Source organism: Anomaloglossus baeobatrachus, chromosome 6 (assembly GCF_048569485.1).
Source record: "Anomaloglossus baeobatrachus isolate aAnoBae1 chromosome 6, aAnoBae1.hap1, whole genome shotgun sequence".
Classification (NCBI taxonomy): Eukaryota; Metazoa; Chordata; class Amphibia; order Anura; family Aromobatidae; genus Anomaloglossus; species Anomaloglossus baeobatrachus.
In genome coordinates, this window is record NC_134358.1 from 505606963 (window position 1) to 505630743 (window position 23781).

The window sequence follows — 23781 nt, forward strand, 5'->3', positions numbered from 1 at the left end:
TGTAGAGCAACAATTTTTTTTCAGATCCTCAGAGAATTCTTTGCCGTGACCAGTATGAGACAGTGTGTGAGTAATAACACTAAATTTAACACACCGATCCCCATCCCTTGTAAAACTAATTAGTCACACGACACCATGGAGGTAAATGGTTTAATTGGGCACAAATTTGGCCATTTTCACTTTCACTGCCAGCAGTTTATACATTAATGGCTGTGTGTTGAGTTATTTAGAGAGCACTAAATCTACACTGTTATACAAGCTGTACACTGACTACTGTACATGTTTTGCCATGAAAAGATATAATAAAAAATATACAAAAAATGTGAGAGGTGTACTCACTTTTCTGATATATATATATATATATATATATATATATATATATATATATATATTATATACTCCACTTTGAAGGTCTCTGATTTCATAAGGAGGCATTCAAAGATTGTATCTTGTCCAATTAAATAAAGTATGGAGGTATTCTGTATGATAAGGAATGCATCTAGGATGGAAAATCTTTGTAACAAGGCGTCATATGTAGGCACCATACAACAGTTTTTCAGTATGGAGCCATAGGACGTACTATGGGTCTCCATACAGGCTCCATGCACGTGAAATTTAATGGCCCCTATGCACATTAATGTTGGTCAAATCCATTGACTTTGGCAGAACAGGTCAACTGTCTAACAAACATGAGGTCTTTCTGACTCACCCCCTAGACCGATCTTCTGGAAACAAAGTAAACAGTCATGTTGAATTTCAATACTCTATGTTTATTTTACCTGTAGATAAACCATTGCCAGAGGTATCTAAAGGCCCCGTCACACTAAGCAACATCGCTAGCAACATCGCTGCTAACGAACAACTTTTGTGACGTTGCTAGCGATGTTGCTGTGTGTGACATCCAGCAACAACCTGGCCCCTGCTGTGAGGTCGTTGGTTGTTGCTGAATGTCCTGGGCCATTTTTTAGTTGTTGCTGTCCTGCTGTGAAGCACAGATCGCTGTGTGTGACAGCGAGACAGCAATAACTAAATGTGCAGGCAGCAGGAGCCGGCTTCTGCGGAGGCTGGTAACCAATGTAAACATCGGGTAACCAAGAAGCCCTGTCCTTGGTTACCCGATATTTACCTTTGATACCAGCCTCCGCCGCTCTCTGTCAGTGCCGGCTCCTGCTGTGTGCACATGTAGCTACAGCACACATCAGGAAATTAACCCCATGTGTACTGTAGCTAGGAGAGCAGGGAGCCAGCGCTAAGCAGTGTGCGCTGCTCCCTGCTCTGTGCACATGTAGCTGCAGCACACATCCTGTAATTAACCTGATGTGTGCTGTAACTAGGAGAGCAGGGAGCCAGCGCTCAGTGTGCGCTGCTCCCTGCTCTCTGCACGTGTAGCTCCGTGCGGTGGTAACCAAGGTAAATATCGGGTTGGTTACCCGATATTTACCTTAGTTACCAAGCGCAGCAGCTTCCACGCGGCGCTGGGGGCTTGTCAGTGGTTGCTGGTGAGCTCACCAGCAACTTGTGTAGCCACGCTCCAGCGATCCCTGCCAGGTCAGGTTGCTGGTGGGATCGCTGGAGCGTTGCAGTGTGACATCTCACCAGCAACCTCCTAGCAACTTACCAGCGATCCCTATCGTTGTTGGGATCGCTGGTAAGTTGCTAAGTGTGACTGGACCTTAACAGTGGCTTGGTCCTCTCCCCCCATTGACGTCACATGCATGTCATCTAAACTGAGAGTGCATATGCTATGGGGGGTCCAGGAGAGACACCTATCAGACAAACAAGGATTTGCCCAACAGCTCTCTTTCGTATATGACCACCCATATGGTTTTTAAAAGCTTGATTAGCTCAGGCAATACCTACCTGCAATGAACTATTACAGGACAGGAACGCCCCTTGTAACACTTGTTAACTTTCCTACAATAAAAAAGACAAAACCTATTAGACCTTATAAATCTCCATTTATAACAATATCAATACATATGTAATAATGCCCCTAGAATACAGAAGAACATTATGGATGTGAGAGAAACAAAATGAGTAGACCGCTAACAAAAAACTGTATATGCAATTGTTTGCAAAACAAAAAAGAAAATCACTACTGCAAATCTGCTTGAATGTTTTCCACTTCTCAAAAGATTAAAAAAATTAAAAAAAAAAAAAAAAAAAATATATATATATATATATATATATATATATATATAAAGATACATAAAATGTATGTAAACTTAGTGGATTACACCTACACAAGGCCAATGTTTAATATTCATATTTAAGAAAGATGTGTGGGAGAAATCTTCACACTTTTGTCACGTGTTTACATATAAGAAAGTATTATATTTTTTGAGCAAGAAATGTTAAAATTGAGAGATAAAGGTAGTAAAATGGAGAGGTAGAGGTAAAAGATCATTGGGAAAGAGCACAAGTCAAATATATAAAAGGGGAAATAGAAAGAAAAAGCAAAGAAGGGGAACATTATGTGTAAACATTTACACACATATATATATATATATATATATATATATGTATATATATATATTTACATATATATATATAATATATAAAAAGAAAATTTTATATATATACAGTATATATATACACACAGTATATATATATTATACTATATATATATATATATATATATATATATATATATATATATATATGTATATATGCATATATATATTTGTTATATATATATATATATATATATATACATATATATATATATATATACAGAGAGAGAGATATCTATATATAATAAACAATGAACATTTATATATATATATATATATATATATATATATATATATATGCAGTATATATAAAATAAAATTTATAAATATATAAATATATATACATATTATATATGTGTATATAATATATATACATTTTCTTTTATATATATATATATATATATATATATTGTACATACAAATATTTATATAATGTATATGTTTTCTTAGTATAATTATTATTATATATGTGTATACAATATATATACATTTTCTTTTTTATATATACATACATACATACAAATATATATATATATATATATATATATATATATATATATATATATATATATATAATGTATGTGTGTTTTACTTAGTATAATTATCTGATGTAATCATCAGACTAGGCACAAAGGATGTTTAAAACAGTATAATAAAATCAATAATAAGGAGTCAGGTAAAGAGTCAATAATGTATTGAAAGAATAAAGAAAAATACATTATAAAAAAAAGAATTCCTTCATTTTCACTTATTTTTGAAGACAATAATCATCCACAATATTTCTAAAAAATAAAAATGTATCAGTCCATGTTTAGTTATCTCACATAAATCGGCCTCGCAGACTTTACTGTTTGTTTCTGAGGGAACTATAGAAATACTAATTTGTCAGCTACATGAAATAATGGTTTGTATCTGGTGAATTGCTGAGAAGCCGGGTCTAGATTCACACAAATAAAGCAAAGATTTGGAACACAGAGATCTCGATCTTCTTTATAGTGAGGAGTAAAAAGAAAATAAAATGTGTCTGACTGCTTCATCATTGATATGACAGGGCTGGACGGATTGCTGGGCGAGACCCACTGTGCAGTCACAAGGAATTTAATGAGCGGTTTTATCATGATATTTTCAATACCATCCGGCAAGTCGAATTCTTTATTTATTTTATCTAATGTGAGTACAAGGACAAGCTGTGAATTGTAAATGAAATAATTGTATGGGGTATATAGAAGATAAGACCGTGCTTCTGTCTGCAAGACATAAAGAGAATTATTGACAGGAATATCATAAATTCTGAACTAAGATGGATTTCTGCTTGTCTTATCTAGGTACTAAAATAAATGCAAATCTGCTAGTAAACATGTATTTCTTGCCAAAAATCATCCAGGTTGTAATTTGATTATTTTGATTTGTTTGAAAAAATGTGTAAAATTTATTTTAAAGCACCACTCCAGCGTTTTTTTTATTTTAATTTTACCGCTGCACTGGTGCCACAAAATGTAAGTTCCCTATACTTAGTCTCATACTTATCAGCTGCCATCTTCATCTTTTATCAGCACCCCTCCGGTCAGTCACCTATAGTTTGTGACCTGTCTTATTGCTCCAATGTTGGCTAGGGAATCCGGAAGTCACTCACAGCTCAATATAAGTCTATGAGAGCCAAAACAAGGCCCTCATAGACTTGCAATTAGAGCTTGTGACCATTACCACTGACTTTACGGTCACCAGATGGCGAATTGAAACTGAAGTGGCGCTGGGAAGAGCTGAAGACGGCGGATGCTAAGTATAATGCCCGGCTCATGGACATTATGTTAGTGTACCACATACATGCTGATATAAAAAAAATGCTGGAGTGGTGATTAAAGTCAAGCAAAATATTTATCATTTTTGGAAAACAGTTACTGCTATTGTGGTCTTAGCACAATAAGAATACAGTATTTTCATTGGATATTAGATGAGAATCTCAAATAGTGGCTGATATTTAGATCAAGCTTCAAATCGGACAATGCCAATTATCGATGTTCATACATTGCAGAATTATACTGTTGTTCTGGTTCGTTCTAGTTACGGAAAGTACTGTATTTTCCTGCTCCTTCCAACAAAGGGGTTTTATCTAAATTAGAAGTTTAAATTCCAAGTCTGAGTTTCCTACGGCTTTGTTTTATTCTAAATCTTTTTTTTATTGTAAATCTTTTTTTTTCTACATCTGAATTTCCTGCTTTTTTATACTAATGATCTCTTCTGTAATGGGTGAATAATGTAATAACAAATATATGTATTTAGGAATTGACATTGAAGCTTTTACTTAATATATACCAAAGGTTAACTTAATTTTTTAGGTACTTTAATAATAGAATCTAAAGACTGGATGTGGAATGTAACAGAAGTCATATTACAGTGATGAGTGGGCATTACCATGCTCGGGTGCTGAGTACTCATAACTAGTGATGAGCGGGCACTACCATGCTCGAGTGCTCTGTACTCGTAACTAGTGATGAGCGGGCACTACCATGCTCGGGTGCTTGGTACTCGTAACTAGTGATGAGTGAGCACTACCATGCTCGGGTGCTTGGTACTTGTAACTGTTGATGAGTGAGCACTACCTTGCTCGGGCGCTTGGTACTCATAACTAGTGATGAGTGAGCACTACCAGACTCGGGGGCTGGGTACTCGTAACCAGTGATGAGTGGGCACTACCATGCTCGGGTGCTGAGTACTCATAACCAGTGATGAGTGGGCACTACCATGCTCGGCTACTCAGTACTCATAACGAGCAGTCGAATGCTTGGACGAGCTCGACTTGTGTACCAAAGTATAATGGAAGTCATTGGGGAACTCAGCATTTTTCTGGAAGATTTTCCAGAAAATTGCTTGCGATTTCCATTATACTCGGGTAGACGAGTTGTGCCTGCCCAAGCATTCTACTGCTCGTCACGAGTACCCAGCACCCGAGCATGGTAGTGCCTGCTCATCAATAATTACAGCCTATCCAAAAATTATGCAATAAATCAAAAAGTCCATTTTTTTTTTCTCAACTCTAGTGCTCAAGCACCCTCAACACCTCATGATTTCCTTCATATTACATAGGTAATATAAATATTGTCACGGCCTAAGAAATTATCAAATAAATTCTATGTAAGATATAATCAAATTATGACCTGTGTAATGGGGACTGGAATTGAAAAACATTGAAATAATACTAAAGGTATCATGCTGTTATATGCTCATGTGGATGACCCCTGATGAGAACGATCTCCTACAGCAGCTTATCCCCAGAGTCAGTGAGACAGAGGTGCTGAGCTGACCCATCACTGCCATCATCTGTACTCCGTGACTACATTCTGATACAGCGCATCTAAGGGAAGATAATTACAGGGCGAAAAGCAGGGATTTGAAAGTCACTTATATGAGTTATTTATTTTTTTTTAGAAATAAAGACAAATTCCTGAATAAAGTGATTTGCAAAGTTTCATAACTTTACAAGTAGGACAAAATTCTAAAAAGAAAAGGTTTAGTGACACTTTATTTTTTTCTACTGGGTTATATGAGGTTCTTAGGTCTATAACAAAGGTTTACCATGCAATCCGTAGATCTGAAAAATATGTAAATTTTCAAATTTTACCAATTACCGTATTTTCCAAATTGTAAAACGCACATTTTTCCCCCAAAACTAGGGGTAAAATGGGGGTGCGTCTTACAATGCAGATATGACTTACCGGGGCGGTGGTGTTGGAGTGGGGTCATAGGAGGCAGGGTCAGCGATACTGATGGTGTCATTGTAGTGTCGCGGCGGCGTGCGCCTGATCTGACTGCGGGCTGTATTGAATCGACCGTGGTTGATGCGATAAACGTCAAGAAAATGGCTGCGGAGGCGGCTTGTGTGCAGATTGCCGAGATGGACTTTAAGAAAATGGCCGCAGAGACCTTTCTGTGCACGCGCCGCCTCCACAGTCCATCACGTCAACTGCGGGCAATTCAATGGAGTCCACAGTCAGATCAGTTGCCCACCACTGCAGCGACACTCTGACACCGCGTCCTGTGACCCTCCTGCGTCACTCCACTGCAGTGACACCCCCACAGCACGCCAGCAGATCAATGGCGCCCGCTGCCGTGATACCCCCGGGGCAAAGTATTGCTGACCCTTCGTCCACTGACCCTCCTGAGACGCAACACCCTCTCGTATGAGCCCGCAGCAACGCCGACTCTGCCTCCTGTGACCTTCCTGAGCCGCTCCACCACCGCTGCTCCCCCCTAGTAAGCATCAGGATTATAACACACTAGAATTACAAGACAGACCCTCATTTTAACATTAAAATTATTTTATCCTATTTTCCATCTCTAAATTTGGGGTGTCTTCTAAACAGAAAAATTCGGTACCTTGGTAATTTATGTTTTTTAATATATTACTTATGGAAAATGATTACAAAGAGTTTTTTAGTCTTTTGCAATTAGGGACTATTCGTCGAATTTCATTGGGATGGGGGCCATTTCATATGTAGTATTTTTTCATTGACTTCCTTGTATTTTTATTTATCTGGTAACAGTTTTAAGAAAGGTATTCTAATTTCTAGTTTGTTCATAAGCTAACCAGCAAAGTATTCCAAAATGTTGGTAGAACATATTTCATAGTTTTCTTTAGAAAAACAATATATCCAACACTGTTGTTTAAAAAAGAAGAAGAATGACGCTTTCACATTTAAAATTCTACATTTTTGCAACTAAAAAGAAACAAATAGGACTGATTATGGTGCAATTAAGAAAAATGGGAAAAACAGAAAACATGGACACCTTTTAATTACTTGCTCTGACATCTAGGACCTCCATCAATTGTGAGAATGAACAGGAAGCAGCGCTGGTTTACTTTGCATCCCCCTTCACTGTTTTTCGCCTAAACTTGGCCACCCAATATCTGGGGAAGTGAGGTATGGCCCCATTCAAGGGAATGGAGCTAGCCGGAGTTGCCTGGGTAGCTGGGAAGTACCTGGTTAAAGGGCTAAATCAGTACAGCACCTCTTTCATTCTCAGAATCAATGGGGGTCTCAAAGGTCAGAAATACCCCTTTAATAACTTCACTCTTCCAACCTGTAGAAAATGCAAATTTCTTGTGCAAATATTATGATCTGTGTGCCATAAGCAGGAACCTATTCCCCCAACACATAAATTTACACGGCCTGTCTAAAAACAATTCTTGCTTGCTAGACAGTAAACAATATATATATATCAATATACATTTGCATGTTCCATACACACTAATATCCGAATTTGTGTCTATTGCATTATTTTGCATAATAGCAAAAAAAACAGTGTAAAACTTTATACAAATTCAATTTTGTTAAGTCACATGGAAAGAAAGTTCTTTTAAATATCTATTTTAGCATATATAAAAATACAGCAAAAACACACATAAACAATATAAATAATAGCAGGTAATACAACATAGTCTTTTCATGAAAAATCATTATTACAGTACATATGTTGTGTGTATATATATATATATATATATATATATACACATATAGTGCCTCAAAAAATATTCATATTCAATGAATTTCCACATTTTGTCACGTTGCACCCACAATCTTAAATGTATTTAATTGCTATTTTATGTGAAATGCAAACACTAAGTAGCAAGTATTTGTGAAGTGTAAAGGAAATGATACATAGTTTTCTAAATGTTTAAAAACACAAATCTTAAAATTGTGATGTACATTTGTAGTCTGATACCTCTACATAAATCCTGAATGACCAATGGCCTACAGAATAGAGATGAGCGCGGTTTTCAAACCGAACACCGAAATTTAAAATCAAGGTTCGGGGTTGTGGATCAGATGCTGTACATGCGAACAAAACCCATGCGAGCAACGCTGTGCTCAGGTACGCTCGGTGCTCAGCCCAGTGCGAGCTGCATGTAGTATTTGAACGGCGCACACTGGAAGTAACAACAGCGTGATCACATGTAGTGTGCAACAAACAAAAAAAAAAGTTTGAAAAAGCCTCCTCTGGAAGTGATCTGCTTATGTCTGGCTGTATGTAAGTGGAGACTCAAACTGCCAATCGGTGACTTGATCTGAGGTGCGGGTCAAGCTCGAGCCTGAAGAGCTAGGCTCATTTGCTGCCGGTGAACACAGCCTCAACAGAACCGCTTATTTCTACTTCAGAAGTCACCTAATTTGAAAATTGAGTCTAACTGGGTATAATTTATTCCCAGTATAACTACAGCTGTTCTGTGAAGCCAACAGAAGTTTCTTTGAGAACATTAGGGATCAAACAGCATCATAAAAACCAAGGAACACACCAGACAGGTCAGGGATAAAGTTATGGAGAAGAGTAAAGCAGGGTTAGGTTATAAAGAAATAGCCCAAGATCTCTGAATATCTCATGGAGCACTGTTCAATCATTATCCAAAAATAGAAGGAATATGGCTCAATTGCAAACCTTCCAAGACCTGGCCATTCAGCTAAACGGACATCCCAAGCAAGGAGAGCACTAATTAAAGAAACAGCCAAGAGGCCCATAGTCACTGTGGAGGAGCTGCAGACATCCACAACTTAGGTGGGAGACTCTGTTCACAAGACAACTATTAGTCGTATACTCCACAAATATGGCCTTTATGAAGAGTGGCAAGAAGAAACTTATTTTTTAAATCAAGTCATAAAAAGTACCATTTGCAGATTGCAAAAAGCCATGTAGGGGACACAGTTAGCATGTGAAAGAAGGTGCTTTGGTCAGATGAGACTAAAGTGGAACTTTTTGAGTTAAATTCAAAGTGCTATGTGTAGAGGATAACGCCATCCCCACTGTCACACATGGTGGTGGCAGTGTCCTACTGTGGGGAGTCTTTTCTTCAGCAATGACAGGGGAGCTGATCAGAGTGGATGGAAAGATGGATGGAGCTAAATACAGGGCAATACTGGAGGAAAACCTGTTAGAGGCTGCAAAAGACTTGAGATTGGAGAGTAGGTTCATCTTCCAGAAGGACATCAACCCTAGGCATACCGCCAGACCTACAATGGATGGTTTAGATCAAAGCATATTCATGTGTGTGAATGGCCCAGTCCCACTCCAGACCTAAATCCCATTGAGTATCTGTGACAAGACTTAAAAATTGCTGCTCATAGATGCGTCCATTCAATGAATGGAGGCATCTTAATGAATTAGAATGCCATCAAAAAGTTAATTTATTTCAGTAATTCAATACAAAAAGGAAACTCATATATTATATAGAGTCATTACACACAAAGGCATCTATTTCTATATATTATATAGAGTCATAACACACATAGGTATCTATTTCAAGTGTTTATTTCTGTTAATGTTGATGATTTTGACTTGAAGCCACTGAAAACCCAAAAGTCATTATCTCAGAAAATTAGGCTGTGGTTATCCCGGTTGCTTGTGCACCTTTTTCTGCCACACTTTTTCCTTCCACTCAACTTTCCATTCATATGCTTGGACTACAGCACTTTGAACAGCCAGCTACTTTAGCAAAGACCTACTGTGGCTTACCCTCCTTGTGGAGTGTGTTAATGATTGCCTTCTGGACATCTGTCAAGTCAGCAGTCTTCTCCATGATTGTGTAGCCTACTGAACCTGACTAAGGGACCATTTTAAATGCTTTGGAAGGCTTTGCAGGTGTTTTGTGGTAATTACTCTAATTTTCTGAGATGACTTTTGGGTTTTCATTGGCTATAAGCGATAATCAACAACATTAACAGAAATAAACACTTGAAATAGATCACTCTGTTTGTAATGACTCTATATAATATATGTGTTTCCCATATTGTATTAAATTACTGAAATAAATAAATTTTTTTATTATATTCTAATTTATTAAGATGTACTTGTAATTTTTAAGGTAGAATGGGCAAACATTTCAGCCTCTAGACGAGTAAAGGTGGAAGAGACATCCCACAAAAGACTTGCAGCAGTAATTGCAGCGAAAGGTGGACCTATAAAGTATTGACTCGGGGGCTGAATACAAATGCATATTGGAGTTTTCAGTTTTATATTTTTTAAATAATTTGAAACCATGCATCATTTCCTTTACACTTCACAAGTACTTGTAACTTAGTGATGATATATCAGATAAAATCCCAATAAAATACATTTAGGTTTGTGGTTGTAGTGTGAAAAAATGTGCTTTTTCAAGGCATTGTGTTTATACAGTGTGTACGGAAAGTATTCAGACCCCTTTAAATTTTTTAATCTTTGTTTCATTGCAGCCATTTGGTAATTCAAAAAAGTTCATTTCTTTTCTCATTAATGTATACTCTGCACCCCATCTTGACAGAAAAAAAAACAAAAATGTAGACATTTCTGCACATTTTTTTAAACAAGATAAACTTAAATATCACATGGTCATAAGCATTCAGACTCTTTGCTCAGACCACTGTGCTCTTCGGAATCTTGAGCACTGCAGAATTTCTTTTGTAACCTTGGCCAGATCTGTGCCTTGCCACAATTCTGTCTCTGAGCTCCTTGGGCAGTTCCTTTGACCTCATGATTCTCATTTGGTCTGACATGCACTGTGAGCTGTGAGGTCTTATATAGACAGGCATGTGCCTTTCCAAATCAAGTCCTATCAGTTTAATTAAACCCAGCTAGACTCCAATGAAGGAGTAGAACCATCTCAAGGAGGATCACAAGGAAATGGACAGCATGTGACTTAAATATGAGTGTCTGAGCAAAGGGTCTGAATATTTATGACCATGTGATATTTCAGTTTTTCTTCTGTAAAAAATTTGCAAAAAATTCTACATTTCTGTTTTATTTTTCTGACAAGATGGGGAGCAGAGTGTACATTAATGAGAAAAAAATGAACTTTTTTGAATTTACCAAATGGCTGCAATGAAACAAAGAGTGAAAAAATGCAGAGGGGTCTGAATACTTTCCGTACTCACTGTATATATTTAGATACACACGACTGTCATATGTAATGTAATATATGATGTACAATCACCTTAGCATTCGTTGTGAACATTAGTTTGGGTCAATGATTTGATTCTTTACTGTGATTTCAAAATACTTAAGGGTTAATTGCAAGAGCCGAAATAAATCTATAACCAAGCATTTCATTCTGTCAGTGCAAAAATGATAACCACAAGCCGACCCCGTTCACCGCAGAACATGTATTATTAATGTGTATACACACGAGAGAGAGAAAGAAAGGGAGAGAGAATGATTAGTGATACAAACCAAACCCTTGGTTCAATGAATGAAAAGAAACTCGTCATGCAAACCGTCAGCAAGCAAAGGTCAAAGGTCGTTAGAGGCACAGAAAAGGGGCTTCCATATTGTCCCCGCAGCAGAGTGACAGTTTCCAATGATCACTTTTGTGACTATGCAACTGGGCTCATATTACTAGCTGCAACATCACAAAAATGACACTGGCAACTGCTAATTAGCTGGCAAAATAAGGATTTAACCATTTTTCAAAATGAGCGGTTGTTAGTAAATGCCAATGTGTGTACAGCAAAAAAATAAAAAAATAAAAAATAAAAAAGTTAAATTTTTTTAATCATTAATATTTTGTGTTTTTTAACCTAAGTTGGTGCAAGCAATTGTAGCTCATAGTGTGTTTGGTTTTCACACAACGGTAGGGACAAAAGTGGTCAATATTAGCTCTGTTTAACTGTACAAAGCAGATGCCAAGGTGACCTTTGTTGTGAGGTTTTTTTTTTTAATAACTTACAATTTTTTTTCCTGTCCATCAAGTACACTTTGCATTACATAGTAATAACATGAGAAATTTACAACAATCAACATTACAATTTACTGAAGTTCAATTTGTTTGATTTCACATTAAAAGCAATTACATTCACAATTTAACAGTAGCGAAAAAAACAAAACAATACATTTTGAAATTGAAAAATAAATAAAAAAAAATGACAATGGAATAAAAGTCATTGTTATCTAGGAACAAAGCACAATTTGATTTTTAAGCATTTATTTACTTGCACTTTATTTTACTATTGACTGTTTTACATGGCTGATTATACCGACCTAATGATACTGGAGAATGAGAGTCGGTTATAGACAGTTTTTCCACATAGTTTGTATCACAATTCAAGGCTCAGTGGTAGCCTACAACTGGGATATCCAAAGACCACAGACCCTACAATTGGGACATTTTAGAACAAAGACCCTATAATTGGGACAATAAAAGACCACAGATCCTACAATTGGGACACCCAAAGACCATGAACTTCACAATTGGGACATCTAAAGACCACAGATCCTACAATTGGGATATTCAAGAAAAAAGACCCTATAATTGGGACACCCAAAGACCACAGATCCTACAATTGGGATATTCAAGAAAAGAGACCCTATAATTGGGACACCCAAAGACCACAGATCCTACAATTGGGACACCCAAAGACCATACACTCCACAATTGGGACATCCAAAGACCATAGACCCTACAGTTGGGATACCCAGACACCACATACCCTACATTAGGGACACTCAAAGACCACAGACCCTACACTTAGGACACCCAAAGACCACTACAATTGGAATCATCCAAAGTCCACAAAGTCTACAATTGGGGCAACCAAAGATTATAAAGTTTACCATTGGGACACCAAAACATCACAAACTGAATTGTTTGGACACCCAAAGACTACAAACCCTACAATTAGGATACCAAAATACCATAGACCCTACATTTAGGACCCCATAAACCCAACAATTTGTGCTATCTTTACACAATAGGCCCCAGTTTGGACAGCCATAAAGACCATACAATTAGACCATACAATCGTACAGCCATAAGCCTGCTTTACCCGTTGCAATTTCGCATACGATCTCGTATGCGATGTGCAACGCCTCCATCGTATGTGCGTTACGTTCAATTTGTTGAACGTGCCGCACAAACAATTAACCCCCGTCACACGTACGTACCCGTCCATACGACCTCGATGTGGGCGGCGAACGTCCACTTCCTGGAGTGGGAGGGAAGTTCGGCGTCACATCGACGTCACGCGGCAGCCGGCCAATAGAAGCGGAGGGGCGGAGCTGAGCGGGACGTAAACATCCCGCCCACCTCCTTCCTTCCGCATAGCTGGCCGGGAGCCGCAGGAGGCAGGTAAGATCTGTTCATCGTTCCCGGGGTGTCACACGCTGTGATGTGTGCTACCCCGGGTACGATGAACAATCTGGCGTGCAATTCTAGAGAAAGGTACGATGTGTATGCGATGAACGTTTTACCGTTCAATCGCAATCGCACGTACCTGTCACACACTGCAATGTACCTTACAATGCCGGATGTGCGTCACTTACGACGTGACCCTGCCGACACATTGTAAGATATATTGCAGCGTGTAAAGCGGGCTATAGTCGCTACAATTGCAACACCCCAAATTGTAATAGTCCAATTAAATCCACTCCACTGCAGATTTGGCTAATATAGCTGATGGAAAAGGCTGATTAATCTCTTTTGTCTTGAGCATTATGTAAAAATTTGAGGGTCATAGCCAGGCAGCCATTAAACACTATTTTCTCCATTTTTTTTGTAAACTTCTTGCTATGGCCCAGAATACCATGTTTTGCCCATACTTGTAAGTATATTTCCCAATGCTCCTGGAACATCCAGGGGGCTTCTTATAAAAGGGGAGACCTGGCATACTCCTGAAAAACAATAGACAAATCTCCCCGACCCTGCTGAAATCGTCCGGAAATTAGTAATTTCAAAAGATTTCTTGTTCCTAGAGGTATTGCAGATGTGAGGATCAAGGAATGGAGGATCATAAAATAGGAGCAGTGGGGGCCTAACCCCTAAAGGCAAGACTGCAGTCCAGAACGTCTGAATGCCAACTCCAAAAGTTCATGCAGAGTTCTTCACTATTCTGCTATATTTGCTACCAATAGAGAGTGGAGCCAGTTAGGAGAAAAGATCCAGCACAGGCCACAATCATTCTGGATTATCTCTGATATATTGTGAATGTGATGATAAAGGAGACATCTTGTCAAAATACTTGATGTGCAAAACATTAGCATTTGAGCTGTGGTTTAACACATAATACACTAGACACAGTAGAGGGAATCTATCACCAAATTTTTCCTATGTAATCTGAGAGCAGCGTAAAAAAAAGACAGAGATGCTGATTCCAGAGATGTGTCACTTACTTAACTGGGTGCTGCAGTTTGATAAGATCTGTTTTATCTGCTGCAGAACTAGCACTTCTCTGAATGCTGAGGCCTGTATAGCCCTGCCCACAGCACTGTTTGGCAAGTTTCTGTGTATACTACGCATAGACAGAGAGCTGCCGATCAGTGGTGGGGGTGTGGATGGACCACATGACAGCTGACCAAGTAGTCCTCTAATGAAAATCTCCTGCTTATAAACAGTTATTGTAGAAAAACTGCGCTAAGCAGCCTAGTAAGTGACACATTGCTGGAATCAGGGTCTGTGTCCCTACATTATGGTGATCTCACATTAGGTAGCAAAAACCTAGTGACAGATTCCCTTTAACTATAGTAGTGGACCTTGTCAAAGGTTTCATGGCCTGATTGCACAGTCTGTTAGTCATCTACAGGCTAGGGTTCATCTACATCTACAGTGTTTTATATCTAGTTATCTATTTATGCATCTATATAGAATGAATATATCAGTCTACCTATGTCTATATCATTCTGTCTCATTTCTCTATTCATATATCAAATAGTACAGCAGCCACTGTGTGCACTTAGATATATGAAATTGAAACTGTGCTACTGCCATATAAGCTATACTTACTGCTGGCTATACATTAATTGGCTAAATTGTGCACTGTAAACATCAATATCACAGGTATATCTATACAATATATTACAGTAATGCCATTTAAATTTCCTATATTCAATGACTGAGCATATTTTTGCACACAGTGGCTGCTGCAGTCTTTGATATGTATATGTGTATTTCTACTACATATGCTAATATTTGTCTATCTATCTAATATCCATCTATCTATCCATCCATCCATGTATCTGTCCATCCATTAATTTGTTTATCTATCTCTGTCCATCCACCTAGCTACCCATCCATCCATCCATCCATCCATACATTCATCCATCCATTCATTCATCCATCCATTCATTCATCCATCCATCCGTCGATCCATCCATCCGTCCATTTATCTAATGCGGGCTTTACACGAGACAAGCTATCATGCGATAGATCGTTGGGGTCACGGTTTTTGTGCCGCACATCCGGCATCGTTCACAACGTCGTCTCGTGTGACACCTCCTAGCGACGCAGAATCGCTCACAAATCGTGAGTCGTGTACTCGTCGCTAAGTTTTAAAAAATTGTTTATTTAATATGGTGCCGGTTGTTCATCGTACTCGGGGCAGCACACATTGCTCCGTGTGACACCCCGGGAACGATATACACAGCTTACCTGCGTCCCGCGGCACCCGCCGACTAAGCGGAAGGAAGGGGGTGGGCAGGATGTTTACGTCCCGCTCATCTCCGCCCCTCTGCTTCTATTGGCCGGCGGCTGTGTGACGTTGCTGTGATGCCGAACATCCCTCCCCTTTCAGGAAGAGGATGTTCGCTGCCCACAGCGAAGTCGCTCAGCAGGTAAGTACGTGTGACGGCAGTTTAACGACTTTGTGCGACACGGGCAGTGATTTGCCCGTGACGCACAAACGGTGGCGGGTACGATCGCTCATGCAATCATACGATAGATCGTAACGTGTAAAGCCCGCATTACTCTGTCCATCCATCTACCTATCTACCTACCTATCTATCTATCTATCTATCTACCTACCTATCTATCTACCTATCTATCTATCTACCTACCTATCTATCTACCTATCTATCTACCTACCTACCTACTGTATCTATCTACCTATCTATCTCTCTATCTATCTATCCGTCCATCCATCCATTTATCTATCTCTATCCATCCATCTGGCTATCTATCTATCTGTCCGTCCGTCCATCCATCCATCCATCTATCTATTTATCTATCATCTATCTAATTTCTCTCTTGTATTGTTGTCTTCCTTTGTCTTCAGTAGTTCTGCCATTTTTTTTAAAGCCCATCCATGTGTTACTTTTGTCTACTCATGCTATGTAACAGTTGTATTTCTCTATATTTTCTGTCTTCACCACTAGTCTGTGTGTTATTTTTTATTTTACATATGTATTATAAGAGAAGAATCCTCTGTGCAGTTTTTTGGTCAGTCTTTCTCAGTAACATTTGACCTTTTGATCTCTTGAGTTCTATTAAGATAATGTAATTTGGATCACATACAAGCCCTAACCACATGAGACCTCCCCGGCCACAGCTGGCAGTCTACCTCATGGCTGAAGTATTAATGTAACAAATCAAACATTATTAAGTTATCCTGTATTGCCCTAAGACTGGGCTCAGTGGAACAGGACAGATGTAGAGGAGCCGAATGTGACATTGAACTGTTTTTTTCTTTTGAGTACCATTATGATGACTAATGAAAATAGTAGAGATCTATCTTCAGTCCTATAGAAAATGATGGATAATGGGCCAAATTACAAATTTAGCTCAGTAATACAGATAATCTTAGCTAGCTATTCTGTATGATTTGAGACTCTTACACATACCCATATTCTACACAAATCTGATACCTTATTGAAGTATTATACATACACTATATATATATATATACACACACACACACACATATATATATTCTGCCATGCTCCCATGCACATTAGTCATCACACTTGTTTTGCTATTGCAATCATGAAGAATTGTAATCCTGAATCTGAATTATGTAACCCTTTGGAATTACAGGAAATTGTTCTAGACGTTTGCTACAATGTCATGATGACCTGAAACACATAGAGCTATGTGGTGGTCGCCATGTAAGATATAATATGGGTGAGGATGTGCGCTTTTAGTTTTAGAAGGGTTTTCTAGTTTTAAGCACATAAAGCTTAAAGGGGTTTTCCACTACTAGGACAACCCCTTCTGATTCCACATGTCTCCCACAGTTAAAATAATAAAGCCTATACTCACCTCCTGTGTCAGTGCTATTCAAGGGGTGCCGGAGCTCACGCATGGTTGTGACGTCACGCAATCCCTGCGTCCAATCATCGCCGGCTTTTGTCTCCCCACCTTCGGACCAAACGAGCAATCAGCAGGAAGTGAAAGACAGCCACAGCACTCCCTTTCTGTTGATTAACTCATTTGGTTCGAAGGTGGGGAGACAAAAGCCAGTGCTGATTGGATGCAGGGCTTGCGTGACATCACAACCATGCGTGAGCCCCGGCACCCCTGGAATAGCGCTGACACGGGAGGTGAGTATTGGCTTTATTATTTTAACTGTGGGAGACATGTGGAATCAGAAGGGGTTGTCCTACTAATGGAAAACCCCTTTAAGCTTTATGTTCTTAAAACTAGAAAACCCCTCTAAAACTAAAAGAGCACATCCTCACCCTTTTTATATCTTACATGGCATTAACCACATAGCGCTGAGTGTTTCTGGTCATCTTGACAGTATAGCAAACGTCTAGAACAATTTCCTGTAATTCCAAAGGGTTACAAAACTCTGGTGCTGGTACAGGAGGTGAGTATAGGCTTTATTAGATGTGCAATCAGAAGAGGTTGTCTGAGTAGTGGACAACCTCTTTAAAATGTATCTATTGTTCCACGTGACTTTTTAGAGTAAGCTGTCATATGTATATGAGGAAAAACATTATGTCTACTATAGTGTGACTTGTATCCTGCATTTTTTACCAGTTTTCCCCTCTGTAGGCTCTCTAAGTCTTTTTTATTGTCTCTGAGCTGGTGGGTGGCAACTAGCTGCTATGATGTTTCTTATACACTGAACACAGAAATATGAGGGGTTCCTGCTCCCCAGTCTCTATGTAGCACTAGCACATGTTTATAAGTAGAAGAATAGAGGACACTAAGTAGCCAGGGGCGGATATCTCATTGGTGTGACCGGCGTGACTGCACAGGGGCCAAAGAAGTAAGAGGGCCCATTTCAAACTCCTAAGTAAGTGGAATTGTACATTATGATGAGCTACTGGACTGCAAAAAACCTATTTGCTGTTATTGAAGTTAGGTCATATGTTGACTGTGTCTTTCAGTGTATGTAGCAGTACTGAGTAGTATAGCTGTGAATCCAGATATGGAGTGAGATAAAGCACTTACAGTGGCCAGATCTGTGCCTTGCCACAATTCTGTCTCTGAGCTCCTTGGGCAGTTCCTTTGACCTCATGATTCTCATTTGGTGTGACATGCACTGTGAGCTGTGAGGTGTTATATAGGCAGGTGTGTGCCTTTCCAAATCAAATCCTATCAGTTTAATTAAACCCAGCTGGCCTCCAACAAAGGAGGCGAACCATCTCAAGAAAGATCACAAGGAAATGGACAGCATGTGACTTAAATATGAGTGTCTGAGCAAAGGGTCTGAATACTTATGACCATGTGATATTTCAGGTTTTTCTTATTTAATAAATTTACAAAAAAATGTTTTCTGTCAAGATGGGGTGCAGAGTGTATAGTGATGAGAAAAAAATGAATTTTTTTGAATTTACCAAATAGCTGCAATGAAACAAAGAGTGAAAAATTTAAAGGGGTCTGAATACTTTCCGTACACACTGTACTAGAAGGAAGCAGCAAGATATATGCCTGCTTCTGCTTGTTGCCCTACTCTGCTTCTACTCTGCACAGTCTTCAAACTGACTTGCCTTGTTTTGACGAATTTTAGTAGCTTTTTAGAATAAATGATGAGCTTAGGATACAGAGGTGGGGGGAGTGCGAAAGAAGTGTCTCATAAATGGAGGACAAACCATATTTTTTATAAACTACAGTAGGCAAACACTATTGAGAAGTCTGGAATATAATTGCCCCCATGGCCACTACTTTGCTGTATAAAGGAGTGCTTAGCTGGCCCATAGGCCATCCTCAGTTGAGCACTGACACTGCATGTGGTGTGAGTAGTATAGGAGCCATAATAGAGCTTCTCTACTTATTTCAGATTTTACGCTTCCTCCGGAGAGACCACAGAGGAAAGGATTAATGTTATTGTTATAACTCAGTGACAGGCAGGCCACCTCGCACACAGTCAGATAAATGGATTTGCCCAGGACCACAGTCAGCACCAGCGACAGAGGCAGGAATTGAACCGGTGACCTTGTGCATCAGAGAACAGTTCCTTAACCAATATGTCACATCTTCTCAAAAGGCTTTTACAATTCGCAAAAACTGACTAACCCAGAGACATTAAAGGTCAGCACTCTCCCCGCATAACCCCTATTATTTCTGTGATATGATGAGCAGAGGCTGTGCGTAAAAGCCTGGCACAAAGTAGTAACGCTGGCTGATTATGTGTCAAGTACCCATTCTACACCATAATTACGTGCTTTTACTGTATGTACCATTTACAAAAGTATGTGCACTACATCCAGAACAGCTCACTTCTTCCCTATGCAACTCCTACAAGACACACACCAGAAACCTTCACGCACATTCACGGATTCCTTATAATAGGAACTGATTTCTCCAATTTTCTCAGTGTGACATGAAGTATAATTGAGCAGCGCGTATTGAGATTTGAGGTGTATACAAAGACCACAATTAGCATTTTCCTCATGTTGTGCTTATATACCAGCGCTGAATGTGCCAATTATGTGTTGCAGTCTGGACATTGTAACAGTCTTATCTGGGATAATACAATCATTTTATGTACAGTCCTACACAACGCCAGATCACGTTCAGTCGTGAGAACTGAAACACGAAGATCAGCTAGGCTACATCCATATACTCATTTATAAAATCATTCTGAGTGAACATATTTTCTCATTTCCAGGTTATTGATGACCTGAATACGCACAATACAGTCTCTCCAATCAATAAATAACACATAGTGATGTAGGGGGCTGAAGATAGTCTGGGTGGAGCAGAACGGAGCTGCTCATTTACTTGTATTGGTGCAGCTGGGTCAGCCTTACATCTGAATGTTACAATAATTCAGCACCAACATTTGGATATAGTAGTCCCTGTACCCTTTCTCTTTTGAGTCTTTTCATAATTTTGTCCGTGGGAATAGCTATAAAGACAGCAGAAATAGCAGCTGGTAACACACCCAACAGCCGGGGTAAAGGTGGCAGCTCCCAAAAAGACATCTGTGCAATAAATGATGTCTGACTCTATACACAATGGAAGAGGGCCCTACTTGTGCCATTATTTCTGTGCTAATACATCACAACATTACTCTTGAATTGTGACATCATTGTCCCTGTACTGTGACATCACTGTGTGTATTATCCCTGTACTATGACATCACTGTGTTTATTACCCCTGTACTGTGACATCACTGTGTTTATTATGCTTGTACTGTGACATCACTGAGTTTATTATCCCTGTACTGTGACTGTGTATTATCCCTGTACTGTGAAATCACTGCGTGTATTATCCCTGTACTGTGACATCACTGTGTGTATTATCCCTGTACTGTGACATCACTGTGTGTATTATCCCTGTACTGTGACATCACTGTGTGTATTATCCCTGTACTGTGACATCACTGTGTGTATTATCCCTGTACTGTGACTGTGTATTATCCCTGTACTGTGAAATCACTGCATGTATTATCCCTGTACTGTGACATCACTGTGTGTATTATCCCTGTACTGTGACATCACTGTGTGTATTATTCCTGTACTGTGACATCACTGTGTGTATTATCTCTGTACTGTGACATCACTGTGTGTATTATCCCTGTACTGTGACATCACTGTGTGTATTATCCCTGTACTGTGACATCACTGTGTGTATTATCCCTGTACTGTGACATCACTGTGTGTATTATCTCTGTACTGTGACATCACTGTGTGTATTATCCCCTGTACTGTGATATTTCTGTGTGTATTATCCCTGTACTGTGACATCACTGTGTGTATTATCCCTGTACTGTGACATCACTGTGTGTATTATCTCTGTATTGTGACATCACTGTGTATTATCTCTGTACTGTGACATCACTGTGTGTATTATCTCTGTACTGTGACATCACTGTGTGTATTATCTCTGTACTGTGACATCAGTGTGTCTATTATCTCTGTACTGTGACATCACTGTGTCTATTATCCCTGTACTGTGACATCACTGTGTTTATTATCCCTGTACTGTGACATCATTGTTTATTATCCCTGTACTGTGACATCACTGTGTGTATTATCTCTGTACTGTGACATCACTGTGTCTATTATCCCTGTACTGTGACATCACTGTGTGTATTATCTCTGTACTGTGACATCACTGTGTGTATTATCTCTGTCCTGTGACATCACTGTGTCTATTATCCCTGTACTGTGACATCACTGTGTGTATTATTCCTGTACTGTGACATCACTGTGTGTATTATCCCTGTACTGTGACATCGCTGTGTGTATTATCTCTGTACTGTGACATCACTGTGTCTATTATCTCTGTACTGTGACATCACTGTGTCTATTATCCCTGTACTGTGACATCACTGTGTCTATTATCCCTGTACTGTGACATCACTGTGTGTATTATCTCTGTACTGTGACATCACTGTGTCTATTATCCCTGTACTGTGACATCCCCTTTTGGGTGACTTTACATGGGGGCACAATGTTGTAGTGTTGGTGGCCACCATGCAGCAATACACTTAATAGCCTAGGTTTCCACCACAGAGGTCACCATGATGTGGCAGCCAGCTAATACAATTTGACCAAAAGAACCTCTTGTCCATTTAATAAAAAATGCCTATATCAGTGCAGTATATCAATACATAACATATAGATGTGTTATGTCTTTTTTTTCTTCTGTTATATATACCCCATTATGCTTCTAATCTCACCATGCTATTAATGTGGCGAGATGTGACACCCCCATCATGCAGACTGCAGAAACATACCAGCTCATTCTACATGTGTTATAATGATATGACATAGGTAGAATAATAAAACCACAGCATGATTATGTCATTATTGAATACAGGAAGGTGCAAAGAACAAGTCTGTACCTGCGGAAATCTAGTAGTGAGCGCGTCGAAGTTGGCACACCATGGTCATTCCAGTTGAGGAAGTTAAACTGGGTGACTGTGCGGGTTTCATTAGTCTGTAGGTTTTTTAGATAGAAGCTTCTCACAAGGAAATCTTCACACCAAATATGCTCAGAGACAAGATTTACCTGCATGGGATTGGAGTCACAGGGCACAACTTAAGAACATTGACAAACATCTGCTTCAAATTGCTGCACAAAATTCTCTGGAGGATCCCACCACACCTGCCCCACTACACGCCTCCTACTCATCACAATGAAGGGCTTTATTTATAGAAGCTGCTAAACCTCTACAGAAAAGCGGAGACTCACAATCAGCGGCTGCCTGTCACAATCCACAGCATTCCCAATTAATGGCAGGTAATGCAGAAAGATGCCACAGTGTCTTTATGATGGATTATCTATCTATCTCTCTCTCTCTCTCTATCTATCTATCTATCTATCCATATCTATCTATCTATCTATCCATATCTATCTATATCTATCTCTATCTATCTATCTATAGCTATCTATATCTATCTATCTATATCTATCTATCTCTATCTATCTATCTATCTATCTCTATCTATCTATCTATCTATCTATCTATCTCTATCTATCTATCCTATATTCTATCCATATCTATCTATATCTATCTATATCTATCTATTTATCCACCTATCTTATCTATCTATCTATGTATATATCTATATCTATCTATAGCTATCTATGTATCTATCTATCTATATCTATCTATGTATCTATCTATCTATCTATCTATCTATCTATCTATGTATCTATCTATCTATCTATCCTATATGCTATCTATCTATCTCTATCTATCTATCTATCTATCTATCTATCTATCTCTATCTATCTATCTATCTCTATCTATCTATCTATCTATATCTATCTATCCCTCTATCTATCTATGTCAAATCAAATCAAATCAAATAAGCTTTGTTGGCAGGACCAAATACAAATTAGTTTTGCCAAAGCAGGTGTACATTAGGGGCTGGGGCTGTGGGGATGGTGGGTGGGGACTGTAGGAAGGATGGATGGGGCACATCGAGGGTGGGGACTGTGGGGGCTCTTCTAGGATGGAGCTATGGAAGTCCATGGCTTATGATGGGGCATATCCAGGGTGGGGACTGTGGTAACGGTGGATGGGGCATATCCAGGGTGGGGACTGTAGTAAGGATGGATGAGGGCACATCCAGGGTGGGGACTGTGGTAACGGTGGATGGGGCATATCCAGGGTGGGGATTGGGGGGCCACATC

General features: G+C 39.1%; 1 protein-coding gene across 1 annotated transcript in view; it reads right to left on the minus strand.

Moving 5' to 3' along the window:
* PTPRN2 (protein tyrosine phosphatase receptor type N2) overlaps positions 1-23781 on the minus strand; it is a 1389072-nt gene that overhangs the window by 28934 nt on the left and 1336357 nt on the right. The window contains exons 19-20 of the mRNA XM_075315450.1: positions 22484-22650; positions 1861-1914 (exon numbers count right to left, since the gene is read on the minus strand). Coding sequence (XP_075171565.1) covers positions 1861-1914; positions 22484-22650 — 221 coding nt within the window. The remainder of the gene's footprint in view (positions 1-1860; positions 1915-22483; positions 22651-23781) is intronic.